Source organism: Stegostoma tigrinum, chromosome 12 (assembly GCF_030684315.1).
Source record: "Stegostoma tigrinum isolate sSteTig4 chromosome 12, sSteTig4.hap1, whole genome shotgun sequence".
NCBI classification, from domain to species: Eukaryota; Metazoa; Chordata; class Chondrichthyes; order Orectolobiformes; family Stegostomatidae; genus Stegostoma; species Stegostoma tigrinum.
In genome coordinates, this window is record NC_081365.1 from 21,842,880 (window position 1) to 21,861,217 (window position 18,338).

At 41.7% G+C, this 18,338-nt stretch overlaps 1 protein-coding gene across 1 annotated transcript in view; it reads right to left on the reverse strand.

The window, feature by feature from the left end:
• The window catches only part of LOC125457304 (calcipressin-1-like), an 82,895-nt gene extending 68,480 nt beyond the window's left edge, over window positions 1–14,415 (reverse strand). The window contains exon 1 of the mRNA XM_048541346.2: window positions 13,932–14,415. Within this exon, the coding sequence (XP_048397303.1) occupies window positions 13,932–14,210 (279 nt within the window). The 5' untranslated portion in view covers window positions 14,211–14,415. The remainder of the gene's footprint in view (window positions 1–13,931) is intronic.
• Window positions 14,416–18,338: the final 3,923 nt, after the last annotated feature.

The window sequence follows — 18,338 nt, forward strand, 5'->3', positions numbered from 1 at the left end:
TTGGTCGTACTGTGGCATTTCAGAAATCTCCAATAAAAGGTAAATCATCAAAATCCTGCTGGACCATAGGGCTGCTCTCTCTGTAGAAACAAAAAAAATTGTGCTGGTTTAACCTCAGGTGAGGGGAGTGGTCGAGAAAGAAAGATCCTCATGGTAGCCTCAGCGCCTGTGGGAATTGAACACATGCTGTTGGCTTTATTCTGCATCACAAAGCAGTTTTCCAGACAAGACAGCTAACCAACCCCAAGATAATAAAATGTGAGGCTGGATGAACACAGCAGGCCAAGCAGCATCTCAGGAGCACAAAAGCTGACGTTTCGGGCGTTTCGGGCCTAGACCCTTCATCAGAGATCATCCAGCCTCACATTTTATTATCTTGGAATTCTCCAGCATCTGCAGTTCCCATTATCTCTGATACTAAGCTAACCAACCCCAATTGGGCAGAACTTTCAGCTGGAGGCCTCATCTAAATTAAGCCATCTGTATTCGAATAACAACATCCAGGCGTGGACTAACAAATGGAAAGTAACCACATGAATACCAGGTAATGACAATCACCAAAAAGGGAATATCTACCCATAGCCCTTTGGCATTACCACTGCCAAATTCTCCACTATCAATACCCTGAGGATTACCATTGTCCAGAAACAGAACTGGACTCGCTATATAAATACCATGGCTACAAAAGCAGGTCAGAGGTTAGGAATTCTACAGCAAATAACTCACCTTCTGACTCCCCAGATGCTGTCTACCATCCAGAAGGCATAAGTCAGGAATTTATTGAAATATTTCCCACTTGCCTGGATGAGTGCAGCTCTAACAACACTCAAGAGTAAGGCAACTCACATGAATGGCACATCTTCAAATAATCACTCCACCCACTACCAATATTCAGTAGCAGCAGTATGTACTATCTACATGACCACTGCAGAAATTCACCAAGGTTCATCAGACACCACCTTCCAAACTCATGACCACTTCCATCGAGAAGGACAAAGGGTAGCAGATACACAGGAACCACTACCTGCAAATTCTGCTCCAAGCCACTCACCATCCTGATTTGGAAATATATTGCCTTTCCTTCACGGTCACTGGGTCACAATCTTGAAATCCCTCCCTAATGGAAAACGTGCCTCCACCAAATGGACAGCAGTGGTTCAAGGACGCAGCTTACTATCACCTCAAGGCCAGTTAAGAATGGGCAATAATTACAGGCCAGCCAGCAATACCCACATGAAATGAAATAAAAAATGGAAACTGTATTGTGTGATTAAAAATGTTCAAGAATTACCACAGACGTTAAACTAGTGTTATGATATAATTTATCAAAACAGTGTACTACGAAATTTATACCAAATGTACCCCCTTTGTCATACCTACTTGGTTTATTATGAATTGGCTTCGCTTTTCACTAATGACATCAGGTTTCTACATCATTCTTGTAAAAATCCACAGCTGATCCATTATTTAGGATTTGCTGCATTTCAACAAGCAAAATTGTGTTCACACACAATGATACTGAACAGAACAGTCAACGGCACCAGAGAAGGTTCAAAGAGCAAAACATGATGCCAGAATATTGATGTAAAGAGATACAGTTGGGTAGTTTGATGCAGGAAAGCCAAAGCAGCATTTAATTTTCTGACCTGATTATGTATTTGAATGATTCACTCATCAGGGAGATTGCATCATCAACCAAGCACTTCCCTAGTACGACACTGGAGCAACTGCTCTGACCTGTACGCTCAAGGGCTGCAGCAAGACATGAATTTGGAATTGTCTGACTCAGGCAAAAGTGTCATTAACTAAGCCATAACTGTGGCAAGGTTTCTGGCTTCCTCCTACTCCAGAAAATATATACCAGTGTTTAAAACGTACTGTTTGTCATGTTCCTTTCACCTTGACTGAGGGATCTAGAGTGTCAATCAAAAATATCTTGGAGGGGGGGGGTCCTATGGATATTGCAGCATTTCTGCTTCTATATATTACAATGCTTTATCCTCCAACCAAACTGTAGATGCAGTAAATGTGTCTACAAACCTGCTATTCTTTTGTGCTTTTGTTAATTATCTTAAATCGAAGTAACAGATTCTCTTCTTTTAGCTAATCAATACCCTTTGAACACCTCTATTAAATCTCACTGCTCTCTTCCAAAAGGAACAATACCAACTCCTCTCACCTGCCCATATAACAGAAGTTCTTCATTCCTGGTGCAATTATGTTTGCACCTATAAAACAAGATATCATTAAATGCTTTTAGGATTTAAACACAAAGCAAGATTATAGATTACATTATTGATGTGCAATCATTGCAGTTCAGTAATGACACTCCCTATTTTGTTACAATGCCAATGCAGACATCAATGCCCCAGCCAAATCCCAGCTTCTTTTAACAAAGATGGCTAAACACACTCAAAATACGTGTAGGCTGTGGGTAGGCCAGAAAACATTCTGATAACTTTCACCGTGCACACCTGCTAGATGAGGCTCTGAATAATTGCTAAAAGACAAGAGATAACTGGGGCACCAAGCCCCGAACATCTAAACTTAAGGAAGGAAGGAACATCAGGATGGTAACACAGATAGGGATTTTATAACTAAACAAACATTTTATTAGCCACAGGCAATGATTTAGGATGCCTCCCAGGGTCAGGGATGGCACTGCATCAGGGTTGGTGGGTGAGCAGCCAGAGGCTGAGGTCCATTTCACTGCCACTCACTTTACTTTGTCAGATGAGATCCTGCAGGCAAATTACAGGGAATTGAATAAGTAGGACAAAAGGTGGGTAGCCATCACTATAAAGCTCCCTATGTCACATTCTGGTGAAGACAGAAATAGGATGATAACGCAGTCGAACGTACAGCTGGTGCACAAAGGAGGACTTCAGGTTCCTATAGTAATGTCAGTGGTTCTAGTGAACATCCGATATATACAAGATTAAAGAGTTGCACTCCAACAGGGCAGGAGGGACTTGTATCATCATGGATTCCTTGCTTCTACATTGTTCTTATTCCCCTGCCAAGCCATTCATACAGATTCAGAAAGGAGAAAAGAAAAGCTGGAAACAGAATGTAGAAGATTATTCAGCTGGTTTGAAAGGCATGAAAAATAAAAGCAGGAAATACACATTAAAACAGTCATTAGGTGATTAGTGATATATACTTTATTGCAGGAGATTGCCTTGTTTTCTCTGCTTGAAGTGACTGTAATTTTGAACTTTTTAAAAATTTCTTTATTCTACTGACTTATTTCTAAGATTTTGTATCAGAATACCTTTTGTACCTCAGGTGTCACAAGGGTCTGTACTGCTGAACTTTTTAAAAAAAATTATTCCTAAGAATCAGTACCTAGGTACCCTTATACTTAGTATGACACCATAAATGGCAACTTTGTAAACTTTTCACTGTACCTACGTGAATACATGCGACAATAATTAATTCTAAAAACACAGTCTAGTGAATATGGCCGACAGGCTAAGTCCACAGAAAGTATATCACAGCTATTACTAAAACATTACACAGAAGGGCAGGAACTGTAACTCAACATTACTGGTTACAAGGTTTGCAGAATGGACAGAGAAGGAGGCAGGAGAGGGCTGAGGTTGTGATATTGGTTAAATAATTATGGCTAAATAACTATTGAGGACAGCAGACATGACCTCATTTGGTTATCCTTTCAGCATATGCAATCAACCAAAACAAAAAGGGACAATCATGTGTCAGGGATAATGGGAACTGCAGATGCTGGAGAATCCGAGATAATAAAATGTGAGGCTGGATGAACACAGCAGGCCAAGCAGCATCTCAGGAGCACAAAAGCTGACGTTTCGGGCCTAGACCCTTCATCAGAGAGGGGGATGAGGAGAGGGAACTGGAATAAATAGGGAGAGAGGGGGAGGCGGACCGAAGATGGAGAGTAAAGAAGATGGGTGCAGAGAGTATAGGTGGGGAGGTAGGGAGGGGATAGGTCAGTCTAGGGAAGATGGACAGGTCAAGGAGGTGGGATGAGGTAGTAGGTAGCTGGGGGTGCGGCTTGGGGTGGGGGGAAGGGATGGGTGAGAGGAAGAACCGGTTAGGGAGGCAGAGACAGGTTGGACTGGTTTTGGGATGCAGTGGGTGGGGAGGAAGAGCTGGGCTGGTTGTGTGGTGCAGTGGGGGGAGGGGACGAACTGGGCTGGTTTAGGGATGCAGTTGGGGAAGGGGAGATTTTGAAGCTGGTGAAGTCCACATTGATACCATTGGGCTGCAGGGTTCCCAGGCGGAATATGAGTTGCTGTTCCTGCAACCTTCGGGTGGCATCATTGTGGCACTGCAGGAGGCCCATGATGGACATGTCAACTAGAGAATGGGAGGGAGGAGTGGAAATGGTTTGCGACTGGGGCGTGCAGTTGTTTGTTGTGAACTGAGCGGAGGTGCTCTGCAAAGCGGTCCCCAAGCCTCCGCTTGGTTTCCCCAATGTAGAGGTAGCCACACCGGGTACACTGGATGCAGTATACCACATTGGCAGATGTGCAGGTCTGCCAATGTGGTATACTGCATCCTGCACATCTGCCAATGTGGTATACTGCATCCACTGTACCCGGTGTGGCTTTCTCTACATTGGGGAAACCAAGCGGAGGCTTGGAGACCGCTTTGCAGAACACCTCCACTCAGTTTGCAACAAACAACTGCATCTCCCAGTTGCAAACCATTTCCACTCCCCCTCCCATTCTCTAGATGACATGTCCATCATGGGCCTCCTGCTGTGCCACAATGATGCCACCCGAAGGTTGCAGGAACAGCAACTATATTCCGCCTGGGAACCCTGCAGCCTAATGGTATCAATGTGGACTTCACCAGTTTCAAAATCTCCCCTTCCCCAACTGCATCCCTAAACCAGCCCAGTTCGTCCCCTCCCCGCACTGCACCACACAACCAGCCCAGCTCTTCCCCCCCCCACCCACTGCATCCCAAAACCAGTCTAACCTGTCTCTGCCTCCCTAACCGGTTCTTCCTCTCACCCATCCCTTCCTCCCATCCCAAGCCACACCCCCATCTACTTACTAACCTCATCCCACCTCCTTGACCTGTCCATCTTCCCTGGATTGACCTATCCCCTCCCTACCTCCCCACCTACCTTCTTTTCTCTCCATCTTCGGTCCGCCTCCCCCTCTCTCCCTATTTATTCCAGTTCCGTCTCCCCATCCCCCTCTCTGATGAAGGGTCTAGGCCCGAAGCGTCAGCTTTTGCGCTCCTGAGATGCTGCTTGGCTTGCTGTGTTCATCCAGCCTCACATTTTATTATCAGGGACAATCATGCTGTTGGGTGTGTGCGCGTGTGTGCGCGTGTGTGCGCGTGTGTGCGCGTGTGTGCGCGTGTGTGCGCGTGTGTGCGCGTGTGTGCGCGAAGGAGCTAGAAGAACCAAGATGTGAGCAAATTACTGAGGCACTGAAAACGGGCAGAAATAGTCAGGGAGTTCAACGGCTTTAATATTTACATTCATTTCATCCTAGCTAAAGTAATAAGGGGTTCAGCATTCTTAAAATGCAATCAAGAAAACATTCATTGTCATGTGAAAAAATGTCAAAAGTTGCAGTTTTTAAATTTAGTTTGGAGAATAAAGCAAGGAAAGTTTAAAGTGCAGTAAGGGAATATTTTGTTGTTATTAATCATAATTCCATTAGATTTAACGCAGTTATAGAAAAGGACAAATACAGGTTAAGAATGAAATACTTAAACTAGGAAAATAGCAATTGGAAATGTGGTTTCACAGAGCTCAACAATAAAACAAACTATGTAAAGGTGGAAGGCATATAGTAGGAGATAGTGGGTTCAGTAAAATGTTTCCACAAAGAAGGCAGGTATCTATTAGATTATTTAGCAAGTCAGAAAAACAGACTAGAAAATAGACAAATCAGCAGATTGTTAATTAGTGGCATATACATCAACGGAACGATGCCAGAGAAAATCCAGAGTATGATAAGACAAAAAAAAGGCAAGTTTAACATCAGATACAAAGAGGTCAGTAGAGCAGAAATCATGGTGCAGAATTTAAAATACACAGGTGAAATAACAAAAAAAACGAGAATCAGAAAAATAGGATGAGGTCATTGACAAAGTACGGCAAAATTAAATCAAGGAAAACCCAAAGCTTTTTATAAACACAAACATCCAGACTAACCAGGACAAGAGCAGGGCCAATTAGAGACCAAACAGTAATTTAGGTGTGGAGGCGGAGGATGTGGGTATAGTCCTAAATGAACACTTGCTGTTTGCTTTCTCAAAACAGCGGGGCATGATAGAGACACTGCCGACAAAGTGGCGGAGGGTGAAATACTGGACTGTATGACATCATGAGAGAGAAAGCATTACAAGATTCAATAAACTGGAAAGTGGATAAACCACCAGGCCTTGTTGAAACGTATTTCAGGCTGCTAGGATAAGCAAGAGAAGAAAAACAGACTTTGACCATGATTTTCTAATCCATCCTTGTCATAAATGCAATGTTGGAGGATTAACGCTAGCACTGTACCATTCTTTAAAAATAAAAGTTATTCTTAAGCTGGATGGTGAACAAATTATTTGAAAAAATTCCAAAGAACAACATAAATCACCATTGACAAAGGTATGGATTAATCAAGGACGGTCAGCATGAATGTATCTAGAGGTAACTGTGTTAACTTGAATTTTTTCCCCCCCAATCAATTTAGGATGAGGACCGATGAACAAAATGCTTTTGAAGTGGGCTTTATGGATTGTTGTGAGGTTTTTGACAAGTTCCTAAGCAATCTGGTCAGTAAAGTAAAAGCTCATAGATGTAAGTGCAAATGACATTTCTGTTCCAAAATTGGTTCAGGGACAGGAGCCAAAGGGTAATAGTCGATGAATGCATGTACGACTTTAAGGCTGTTTCCAGTGGGGCTTCACAGAGCTCTGAACAAGATCCTTCACTTTGTACAGTGCAATGATTTAGATCAATAATTTAAACTTAAAATGTTAGGGGGTCAAGGATGATGTTTACAGACAATACAAAAAAAAATTGGTTGGGTGACAGACACCAGGAAGTAAACTGTAACACTGCAAAAAGATATCACTGGACAAGGGGGGGGAAAGTGGCAAGTAGAACGCAGCATGAAGACACGTGAGGTGATGTATTTGGGAAGGACAAGGGAATACACAATATTAGGTTATTCAGAAGTGTTGCGGAATAGAGGGATCTTGAAGAGCATGATCAGAGATCTCTGAAAACAGCAGGATAGCTGATAAGTGATGTCATTTAATCCAGAATAACAGCAATCTGGTGGACTCTAACCTGCTCTCTGGGCAATTAGGGATGAGCAACAAATGCTGGCTTGGCCAGTAATGTCCACATCGTGTGAACGAAGGAAAATGTTTTAAAGTGACTATCCCAAGGAGGAAGTATCTAGGATGTAGAATATGTGAACAACTGCCTTTGGACAGTTAGCCCATAGTGCGATTTCCTGCAGTAACAGTTACTAAAACTCTGTGGTAGTTCTGCTTAATCAGCAACCCTGCAACATATCTTCTAATACTGAGAATCCATACTTAGTTTATCAATCCTGATGTGAGATTATGTTTGCTTAACACTGACAATTCAGTGTAGTTGAGAGGCACATGGAATGTACTTACCAAGGCACAGAATGCAAGAACAAAAGAAGGCAATGGTCTATTGGTATTATTGCTGGAATCCAGCAATCCAGGTCATAATCTAGGATCCAGGTTCCAATCCCACCGTGTCAAATGGTGGAATTTGAATTCAATAAAAATCTGCAATTAAAAAGTCTGATAGGACCATTAATCCACAGTCAACTTCCTGGAAAAAAAAACTGATGTGGTTCACTAATTTCTTTTAGGGAAGGAAACTGCCATCCTTACCTGGTCTGGACTACATGTGACTCCAGGTTGAGACTTAAGTACCCTCTGGGACAGTCAATGCCGTGAAGGAATAAAAACCACAAGGAGTGTTTTTCCAAAACTGTGTGTCAGACTAATTCTGGTTCAGCCTTACAGAACGAAAGTGATCATGTGACAAAGGACTGCAGAGAGGATTGATGAAGATGTTGCCAGGTAATTTTACCTTTGACAGAGATGTAATTGAAATGTATAAAACTGAAGATGGAGTGAACAGGGAAGATCTTATCGGAGAGGCCAATAATCAGAAGGAATAAACTTAAAAGTTTAGACAGAAGTGACAACAAAGACCTTACTAACCAAGAGTTTCGTAAAGACAGATACTCTCTTTGTATGAAAAATATATTTGGATATAAGATGCTCTGATATGGGAGGGGTGTGGAATAAAAATTGGAAAAAGGAATTAAAATTTATTGCTTTTTTTCAGCTGGAAAACAATACAGTGGATGGCCTTCTTCAAAGCCATGAATTTTCAATGTTGTGTAAATACAGTGCAAATAAAATTAAAGCACATGGGATTGGGGTAGTGTACTGACATTGTTGGAGAAATAGTTGACAGACAAAACAAAGACTACTGACAAACAGGGGTTATGTTGAAGAGTCACTGGACTCAATATTAACTCTCCTTCTTCCCACAGATGCTGCTAGACCTTCTGAGTTTTGCCAGCAATACCTGTTGTTGCCTCAGGCACTATATTCACTGGAATTTAGAAGATTGAGATATAAAATTCTAACAGGGTTAGACACAGTAAATGCAAGAAAGATGTTCCTGATGACCAGGGAGTCCAGAACCAGGGGTCACAATCTAAGCATATAGGGTAGGCCATTTAGTACTGACAGGAGGAGAATTTCTTCACCCAGAGAGAGAGTAGCCTGTGGAATTCACTACCACAAAAAGTAGCTGAGGCCAAAACATTGAATGTTTTCACATAGGGCTGAATGGATCAAAGGGTATGGGGAGAATGTAAGGTCAGGGTACTGAGTTGACTGATTAGCCACGATCATACTGAATGGTGGAGCAGGCTCAAAAGAGCCAAATGGCCTACTATTGTTCCTATTTATTTTCAGTGCCTCTTATGTTTGCCGCCAAATTTCCTTTCAAGTAGTAACTATCAAGTTTTTTTGTCTGCACAGAACTCAACTTGGGAACTAGTTCAGTTGTTTTTCATTTCAAATGAAAAGCTTACGTGTTCTGATGATTGTTGTTTCACAATGATTGAACTTATTGATACTGCATCCAATAAAACCCCCTACATATTTTTTAATGGCATTCTGAGTTGTTTCAGCACCACTCACAAAAGTACTTTTGTCTAAAAGATGATCAAAAATATTCAATGCAAATTCTGGTTACATCAGATATTTGATTATAAAATGAAGAACTGATGTTTTAATTGTATGGAACCCCATCTGGATAACGACATTCAGTTTTGGGCACTGAATTAATAGTAAGTTCCTTGGAGAAGATACAGTGTAGATTTACCAGGTGACTTCATGGTTAAATTGGCTAAATTATAAGCACAGGGTGCATAATGTTCTACTAAACAACCAGTACAGCTGATACCAGAAATCTGAAATAAAAAATGAAGGGCTAGAGAAACTTAAACAGGCCTGGCAGCATGGTGAGAGAAAAACTAAGTTAATGTTTCAAGTCCAATACGACTCTTCTTTGAAAATGAAGCATCATCATATTGGACTTGAATCTTTCATTAACTGTTTCTCTCTCCAGAGAGGCTACCAAACTAGCTAAATTTCTCCAGCACTTTTAGTTTTTATTGCATAATGTTCTTAAGTAGTCCCTTGACTTAAGATTGAGGGGCAATTGAGCAAAGCTGCTTGAAATTATAAATTTAATGGAGAGGATACTGACAAACTCCAAAGAATCAACAATGTGCAAAAAGCTGGACTTAACTATGAAATCCAGAAGCACATACTCAAAAAAGGACAGAAATATGGAAATCTCTCCTCCAAATAGCAGTAAAGTTTGGGCAATTAAAATGAGTGATTGCGAGATTGATATGATTTTTGTCCTGCACGTATTAGGGACATGGAGCAAGACTCGAACCTCAGATCAGCCACTGTGGCACAAGGCTGAATGACTTACTGTTCCTATATTCACTTTCTTAGGTCCAGTATGTCATGTCAAATTTCACTTAGAAACATAGAATCATAGCAACCCTACACAGTGCAGAAAGAAGTCATTTGGCAGATTGACTCTGCACTGACTCTCCAAAGAGCATCCTACCCAGATCTACAACACCAGCCAATTCCTGTGGCTTTTTTTAAAATCATGGCCAATCTCCTTAACCTACACCTCCCTGGAGACTATAGGCAATTTAGCATGGCCAATCCATCTAACCTGCACATCTTTGGACTCTGGGAGGAGACTGGCAGCATCAGAGGGAACCCACACAGACCCGTGCAGTCACACTGAGGCTGGAATCAAACTCTGGTAACTGTGTCTAGCCACATATGTATTCTGCCCAACCCAATTTACAATTTCCAAGCTGTGTCCTTAGATTCAACCACCCCCTTGATTTAATCTGCAAACTGAATAGTGGAAACCATGCCATGAATAACAAATTGGCAAAGTTTCCAACATTTTAACCATGAAACATTGAGTATGTCAGGTGGTATTCTGCCCTGTGGCTAGCCTGGTGGCATGGAGTCATTTGATCAGGTAAGAAAATGGTGAATGAGGAATGTACCACTTTCCCAGCCCCACACCAATTAGGTCCAGTACATACTGCCTTTGAATGCAGTTTTTGTTGCAATCTCCCACAGGGGATTCCTTGTTATGACGTGCAGTGACTGATTAGGAAGCTGACAAAGTAGAGGGGGAGGGAATGGTGTGAAGCCTGCCGAAAACCACTTTTCTGCCTTTTCTGCAAACCATCACCCAATGGAATCCCTTACATAATTCACATGATTCAAGGCCTTGGAAGGGTGTAGTACCAACAGCAGCCACTAACCCAAACCCACCCACCTACCCACGAGATAACAAAATGCGAGGCTGGATGAACACAGCAGGCCAAGCAACATCTCAGGAGCACAAAAGCTGACGTTTCGGGCCTAGACCCTTCAGCAGAGCTCTGATGAAGGGTCTAGGCCCGAAACGTCAGCTTTTGTGCTCCTGAGATGCTGCTTGGCCTGCTGTGTTCATCCAGCCTCACATTTTGTTATCTTGGAATTCTCCAGCATCTGCAGTTCCCATTATCTCTCACCTACCCACTAGCATTGGCAGCAACTCATCTGAACTTGGCAATGAATTAGTCAGGAGCACATGCCAAGCACAGCCTCATATGGCATAAGACACACAGTCATAGAGTTGTACAGAAGAGAAATAGACTTGCGGTCCGACTCGTCCATGCTGACCAGATAATCCAAATTACTCTAGTCCCATTTTCCAGCATTGGGCCCAAAACCCTCTAAACCCTTCTTATTCATATGTCCATCCAGATGCCTTTTAATGGCTCCACCACTTCTTCTGAAAGTACATTCCATACACGGACCACCCTCTGCAGAAAAGTTCCCCCATAGATCCCTTTTATATATTTCCTCTCTGACCTTAAAACTTATGCCCTGTAGTTTTGGCTTCCCCTACCCTGAGGAAAAGACCTTGGCTATTCACCCTATTCATACCTCTTGTATTTTTATAAACTACTATATGATCGCCCCTCAGCTTCCAGGGAAGATAGGTCCAACCTATTCAGCCTCTCTCTATCGCTCAAACCCACCAACCCTGCAACATTTTTGTAAATCTTTTCTGAACTCTTTCAGGTTTAACAACATCTTACGTATAGAACTGAATGATGATGGGCCTTCTCTAAGATAAAAAGACAAGGGGGTCTGCAACCCAATCCCAACACCTTCATTAGATTCTGCCCACAATGTGCTATTTCATAATCTGTCTGTATCATATCCAGTTCCATGCTTTTACTCAGAACTGCCACCACTTTGATGTGTATGTAACATTGTATTTATTTTTGGAGTTCAGGCACACAAGGTCATAGTGCTTTCTACAATCCAGTTGGCAAAAGAAAAGTCAAGGAAATATAATTGGACTAAATCATTCTCTCCGGAATCCATGTTGACTGCTGTTTACATCCCAAAATGATGTAAGACTTCACCTTTGTTCAAGTGGAACAATCATCATCATTTTATTCCAAAAAGTAAAGTCCCACAGATTTTAAGTTGTTACAAATGTATGTCTTTTACTTATGGATCTCCAACAGCACTTGAAGTGATCTCCAGACCTTATACATGTGCACAGAATGCTAATAAGTACAGCACAGAACAACTTGACCAAGATATCATCAAGCTAACACAACATACTCCACGGGACAAATATATTTCAGGTTTCCAGCAATGTAATTGTACATGGATGAAAAAAATGTGAGCCAGGCAAAGACAGAGCAGCTGAGCTGACAGGCATTTCTTATTTCCACATGTAGATGGCCACCATTGGGTCGAAGCAGATAACTGCATTGGCTGTGGTATGATCAGCATAAAGTAAACTTTAAATGAATCAATAACCATTTCTGAGGATGGCAGACTGCCCAATGTCCCATCAGCTTTTCACCATTATTAAAATTTAACTGGCACTTAGATTTTTGAAAGCTGAGTTTTGTGATGTCTGCTTATACTTTTTCTTAAGGCTTTGACTTTGCTCGACAGGACTTAAGTGAAATCAATAGTATAATGCATGTCTGCCAACTCTGAAGCTACTAGAATGATAACAGCCTGAAACTGGTAGTTGCTGTATAGCAGCATTCAATTAATTAAAATAAAACACTAAATCACAACTGTTAAAAACAAACGTCCATAGAAAGTTAAGAGTGGTAACAGAATTTCTGTGGTTAAAATGTTTGCACACAGTTAAGTAAATAGTAGGGATTTTCCAAAAAGAGCACACTTTATGAGAATGTATTCAATAATCATTGTCGATTAATTTAAAGTTGAGGTGTAACCGGTTATCCAGGAGCACAATCGTACTAAGTTTGGTTTGGGGAGAATATGAAAGCTTTTAAGTCAGTGGTGACACAAGTAATGAGAACTAAGCTTCTTACAGATTGGGAAAAATATATGCTAACTAAGTTTAAATTTTTTCCAGCAATATATTCATTTCAGAAAAAAAAAAGTACCATCCGTATGAGTCTTCAACCAGCATGATATAAAACAAAAATTGAACATAGGAAAAAAAACCCAACAACGCCAATGAAATCTTAATTTACTTTATGTTTACGGTGCCTGAAGGTTATCTTGAGGCCTTTATGCAAACAAACTTATTGCACTTTAAACTACTAGCTAACATTAGTTCAATACACAGCCATGAACTTTTCAGATCCCACAACTGATAATTAATATAACTGATACGTAAGAGTCAAAACAGATTTTCACATTTTTAGGGCTTCTACAATAAAGGAATACGAGAATGTCTTTATACCAAATTGTGACCAGTATCAATTGTATCAAGAGACAGAGGAAAAAAGTCTCTTGTTCAGCCCACTGCATCAAATGTGTTGTTATTCTCTTCCCATATCAGTTCAGAATTATCACTAGCCTCAGCAAAGTATCAATGTGGTTAGATACCAGGAGACCTGAATAATAGTTAAAGCATCACAGAACTACTTTCATTTTCGCAATCCAAAAACAATGGAAGATTTGCAGCATTATCCATGGCAGACCTGGCATTTTGCAATCTTCAAAACAAAAATTGAGTAGGATAGTGGAATGATCGACACACTTTACAGTCTTTTACACTCTATGAATTGCACACTGTAGTCTCTAAGTCACCAGCGTGAGGCTATTTTTTTGCTGCAAGATTACATAACTCCATGACGTTGTTAAACCTAAGTGTGAGGGTGTTTTAAAAATCAGATTAATTATATTTTGGGCCAAGTGCAAGTAGGAGGCAGGTTTGTTTGGCAGGCCCTGGCCTGACTCAGTGATGCTTGCTCCTCTCTCGTACACACACAAGGGCCTAGTGTTCTGGCTCACAGGCCGAAAGCGAGCGCGCTTACCCGGTACAACGCGTCCACGAACACCCGCTCGTCCACTTTGCAAGCGATGGTGGAGGTCGGCAGGTCGTCCAGCTGGGAGCGTAGTTGGACTTGCTGCCCGGAGCCGCTCGGAGCTTCCCCGGCCGGCGGCTCGGCCTCCATCGGCGTCTCAGGCTGCAGCTCCCCGTTGGTACCGGAACAGCAACCGTCTGCAGCGTCCGGAAACATCTCCTGATCTCTCTCCATCTCGGCATTGACCAAGCTTCTCTTCTCGCTGTCACCGCTATTCGCTACCGTCATTCTTTTCCCAGCCGGGAGCTTTTGTTTTGAAAGATATATTCCGGTTTTCTGAACAGTTGAGGGTTTTTAAAATAATTGAGCGCTGTCCCCTTCAGCAGCAGCTACTTCCACCCATCTTGTGGGAGGTTAGACACACTGCAACTTCAACCAGCAACTGCTTGCGCGCTCGCTCACTCACTGACTGCCTGCTCTTCTGGACTGCGCCGATACTTTGTTACCAGGACACGACGCAACAAGTTACTGGCTTGGACGTCAGCACTGGCAACACGATCCAACTATGTTGCCATTTTTAACCTGTAGCAATGTCAGTCATCATTTCAGCCACTGCAAATAAATAGCATCCCATCCACCACGAAGGAAACATTTTATTTTCAAGAGGCCCACTCCCCATCCAGATTGCAAATCGAAACCTACACAAAATAACATGAAAAATTGGTACTCACATGAGGTCAAATAGATAAGCGTTAAGATGATGAGGGATTGTGGAGGGTGTAGTTGGGTCAAATAACATTTCTCCTAATAATTCAATGCAATGATCAGCTATGATATGGGGTCGAGACCTTTTCTTTCCCCCTCTACAAAAGACTCAGAGGAAAGCTCTTTTAAGATTACAATTGAGTTTATTGGAGTAGGGGAAAAAGAAAGGTCACCACAGCACAGTGAGGCCATAATCAGGTGCTTGAAAATAAGATAGCTTCTCTTAAATTCAAGGGAAAATTTAGGAGAAATGGGAGGGTTTCAAAATGTGGGACGCCAGCAGGTGAGGTGGTTGAGTCCGCCAGCAGAGTTTCATCTATGGGTAGCTAGACAAATGCTCGGTGGAACGAGGCACAGAAAGATGTCATGGGGTTAGATGGAATACCCTGAGAGGAGGTTTTTGCAGAGCATAAATGCAGGCATGCTGCTGGTCAAAATGCCACTTTGCTGCAAATAATACTTAATACAAAAAAAACTTCTGAGCTTACACATATTGCATCCACATTAATTTGGCTATGATGTGTGATCTTAGCATCATTTCACAGAGGATTAAACAGGGTACATTGCACAGAAATAGGTCATTCAAAACTGAAAGAACTGCAGATATTGGAAATCTGAAACAAAATATAAATTGCTGGAATACCTCAGCAGGTCTGGTAGCATCTGTGGGGAGAAATCACAGTTAAAGTTTCAGGTCCAGTGACGCTTCTTCAGAACAAAAATAGGTAATTTGGGGCTGAGCTAGTCCATGTTGGTAGTTGTACTCCAGTCAAGGTTCCCCTAAATGCATCTGTTCTGCTACTCCTTTATATATTTTCTTCATTCCTTCATAGAATGTGAACATCATTGAGAAGGCCTGGTTAGACTTTTTTCGGTCGTCACAAGTATTCAAAGCAAAAGGGTTATTGTCAAACCAGATGGGGTTTCTGCAATCAGTAAAAGCTATCTTTCATCAAATTTAAATTCTAATAGTTGCCATAGTGGGGTTTAAGCCCACATCATTAGCCTAATGTCACTGATTACAAGACAGTACTATTATTCCATCATTCACCTCTTGGAGTAGTTGGTCCTGTATTTTATCACTGTGCAGATAAAGACGTTTATTCTGAATTTCTAATTGGATTTTTTGGTGGTTAACTTATGTTGATGGCCTTGAATTATTAATCTTTTCATTCAATAACTGTGGGATCGTTTAAAGAATTTATTGTTGCCATGTTCCTTTAAGTCACATTCTACTTTTTGAATAAAATGTTAAATCATAAGCCCACCTTATGTCCAGGTAGATGTAAGAGTTTGCATTGTATTCATCAGAGCTGGCCGAGTGTCTTGACCAAATTTATCCTTCGTTGAACAACTCCAAAATAAATTAGCAGGATGTTTATTTCATTGCTCTTTGTGGAATTGTACTATGCACAATATAGCTGTCCCTTTAATCCCATTGGCTTCAATTATGCTATCAAGTATGCTACTTTATCAAATGCCTTTTAGAAATCCAGTCATAGCATTTCAGCATATAGTTTGCCACATTGACAGAATTATATAAGGAAATTAGAAGTATATTCAATTAAATTAACTTGTTAAGCTGTCACTAAGGTCCATAATAGATTTTCTATTTTCTTGCCTTTTAATTATTGTAGTTTTCATGACATGTTTTTTTAACATGAATGTCTTCACAGAATTATACAGTAACATTTGCTGTAAAATTGTTGATGTGGTGGGAGATCCAGTACCATTTAGAACTGTAGTCCTTATGTGCAGACTTAAATGGAACCTAAATGTCACAGCGTGGTGACAAATTGCACAAAAGTCTTTGTCGGCCAAAGACTCTGCTTTAACCTTTTTGGTGGCATTTGTTATTTCTAAAGTTCTGAGTGGGAGGGGATCGATACATGAGTTGGACTTAAAAATAGTTATCATTATTTCTGTCTCCTCTGTTAAATCCCAAAGTCGAAACGTAATTTGCTCATGAAATTGAAATTAACTAGATGAATTGATATAGTTAGTCCTGAAGCACTCAAGAAGGCGAATTTATCTGTAGCCCGAGCAGATCCATCCACTGAACTTATTTCTTCCCAACTTGACTCAACCCGAAACATCAGCCTTCCTGCTCCTCTGATGCTGCTCGACCTGCTGTGTTCATCCAGCTCTATACCTTGTTATCTCAGATTCTTTCATCTTTGTTCAGTCTCTCTCCATTGTATTTGTGATTCTTTTGATGATTTACAATTTCCAGTTCTGGTGCTAGCTACCTCCTCTTCACGATCAGGTTATGCTACTCCTCTACATGATCAGCCCCCATCAGGATGTTCTGAAGGCTCGCTGCTTGTTTGAAAACAGGCCTGGACAGTCTCCGCGCACCACACACCCTCCTTCTCCTGGCTGCACTTGTCCTTACTTTGAACAACTTTTGTTTAACTCATCACACTTTCTCTAAGTCAAAGGTGTGGCTAAGGGTACCTGTACAGGTCCCAGCTATACTTGTCTCTTTGTGGGTACCTGGAACATTTCCTGATCCTGTCCTACTCGTGCTTCCTACTCTCATTTAGAATTGGAAAAAAAATCATGAATTTTGCTTCGCTTACCTTCACCTGGTCCATCCCTGACTCTTTCCTCCCCATTCTTAACTTCTTTGTTTCCTTTCCTGGGGATAGAGAAAAGAGTAAAAAAAAAACGATTTTCCAAACCTGTACAATTCAGAAGAAGTCATAACTGATACAAAATGTTAAATCCTTGTTCTCTCTCTTCAGATTCTGCCAGACTTGTTGCATTTCTCCAATAGCTTTTATTTTTACTGCAATACTTTACTTTTATTCTGGCAATGATTGTGTTGTAAAATATTTTTAGTAACACCAATAACAACTTGCATTTATTTAATGTTGTAGAATAGCTCAAGGTGATACATGGGAGAATTATTAAACAACATTTAACAGAATCAAAAAAACAAAATCTTAGTCAAGAGATCAGAATATTATAGTTGCAGGGGTTGGTTTTAGAGAGCAGCTGAAAGGAAGAGAGCAAGACAACAAAATGTGAGGCTGGATGAACACAGCAGGCCAAGCAGCATCTCAGGAGCACAAAAGCTGACGTTTCGGGCCTAGACCCTTCAGCAGAAAGGGGGATGGGGTGAGGGTTCTGGAATAAATAGGGAGAGAGGGGGAGGCGGACCGAAGATGGAGAGAAAAGAAGATAGGTGGAGAGAGTATAGGTGGGGAGGTAGGGAGGGGATAGGTCAGTCCAGGGAAGACGGACAGGTCAAGGAGGTGGGATGAGGTTAGTAGGTAGATGGGGGTGCGGCTTGGGGTGGGAGGAAGGGATGGGTGAGAGGAAGAACAGGTTAGGGAGGCGGAGACAGGTTGGACTGGTTTTGGGATGCAGTGGGTGGAGGGGAAGATCTGGGCTGGTTGTGTGGTGCAGTGGGGGGAGGGGACGAACTGGGCTGGTTTAGGGATGCAGTTGGGGAAGGGGAGATTTTGAAACTGGTGAAGTCCACATTGATACCATTAGGCTGCAGGGTTCCCAGGCGGAATATGAGTTGCTGTTCCTGCAACCTTCGGGTGGCATCATTGTGGCACTGCAGGAGGCCCATGATGGACATGTCATCTAAAGAATGGGAGGGGGAGTGGAAATGGTTTGCGACTGGGAGGTGCAGTA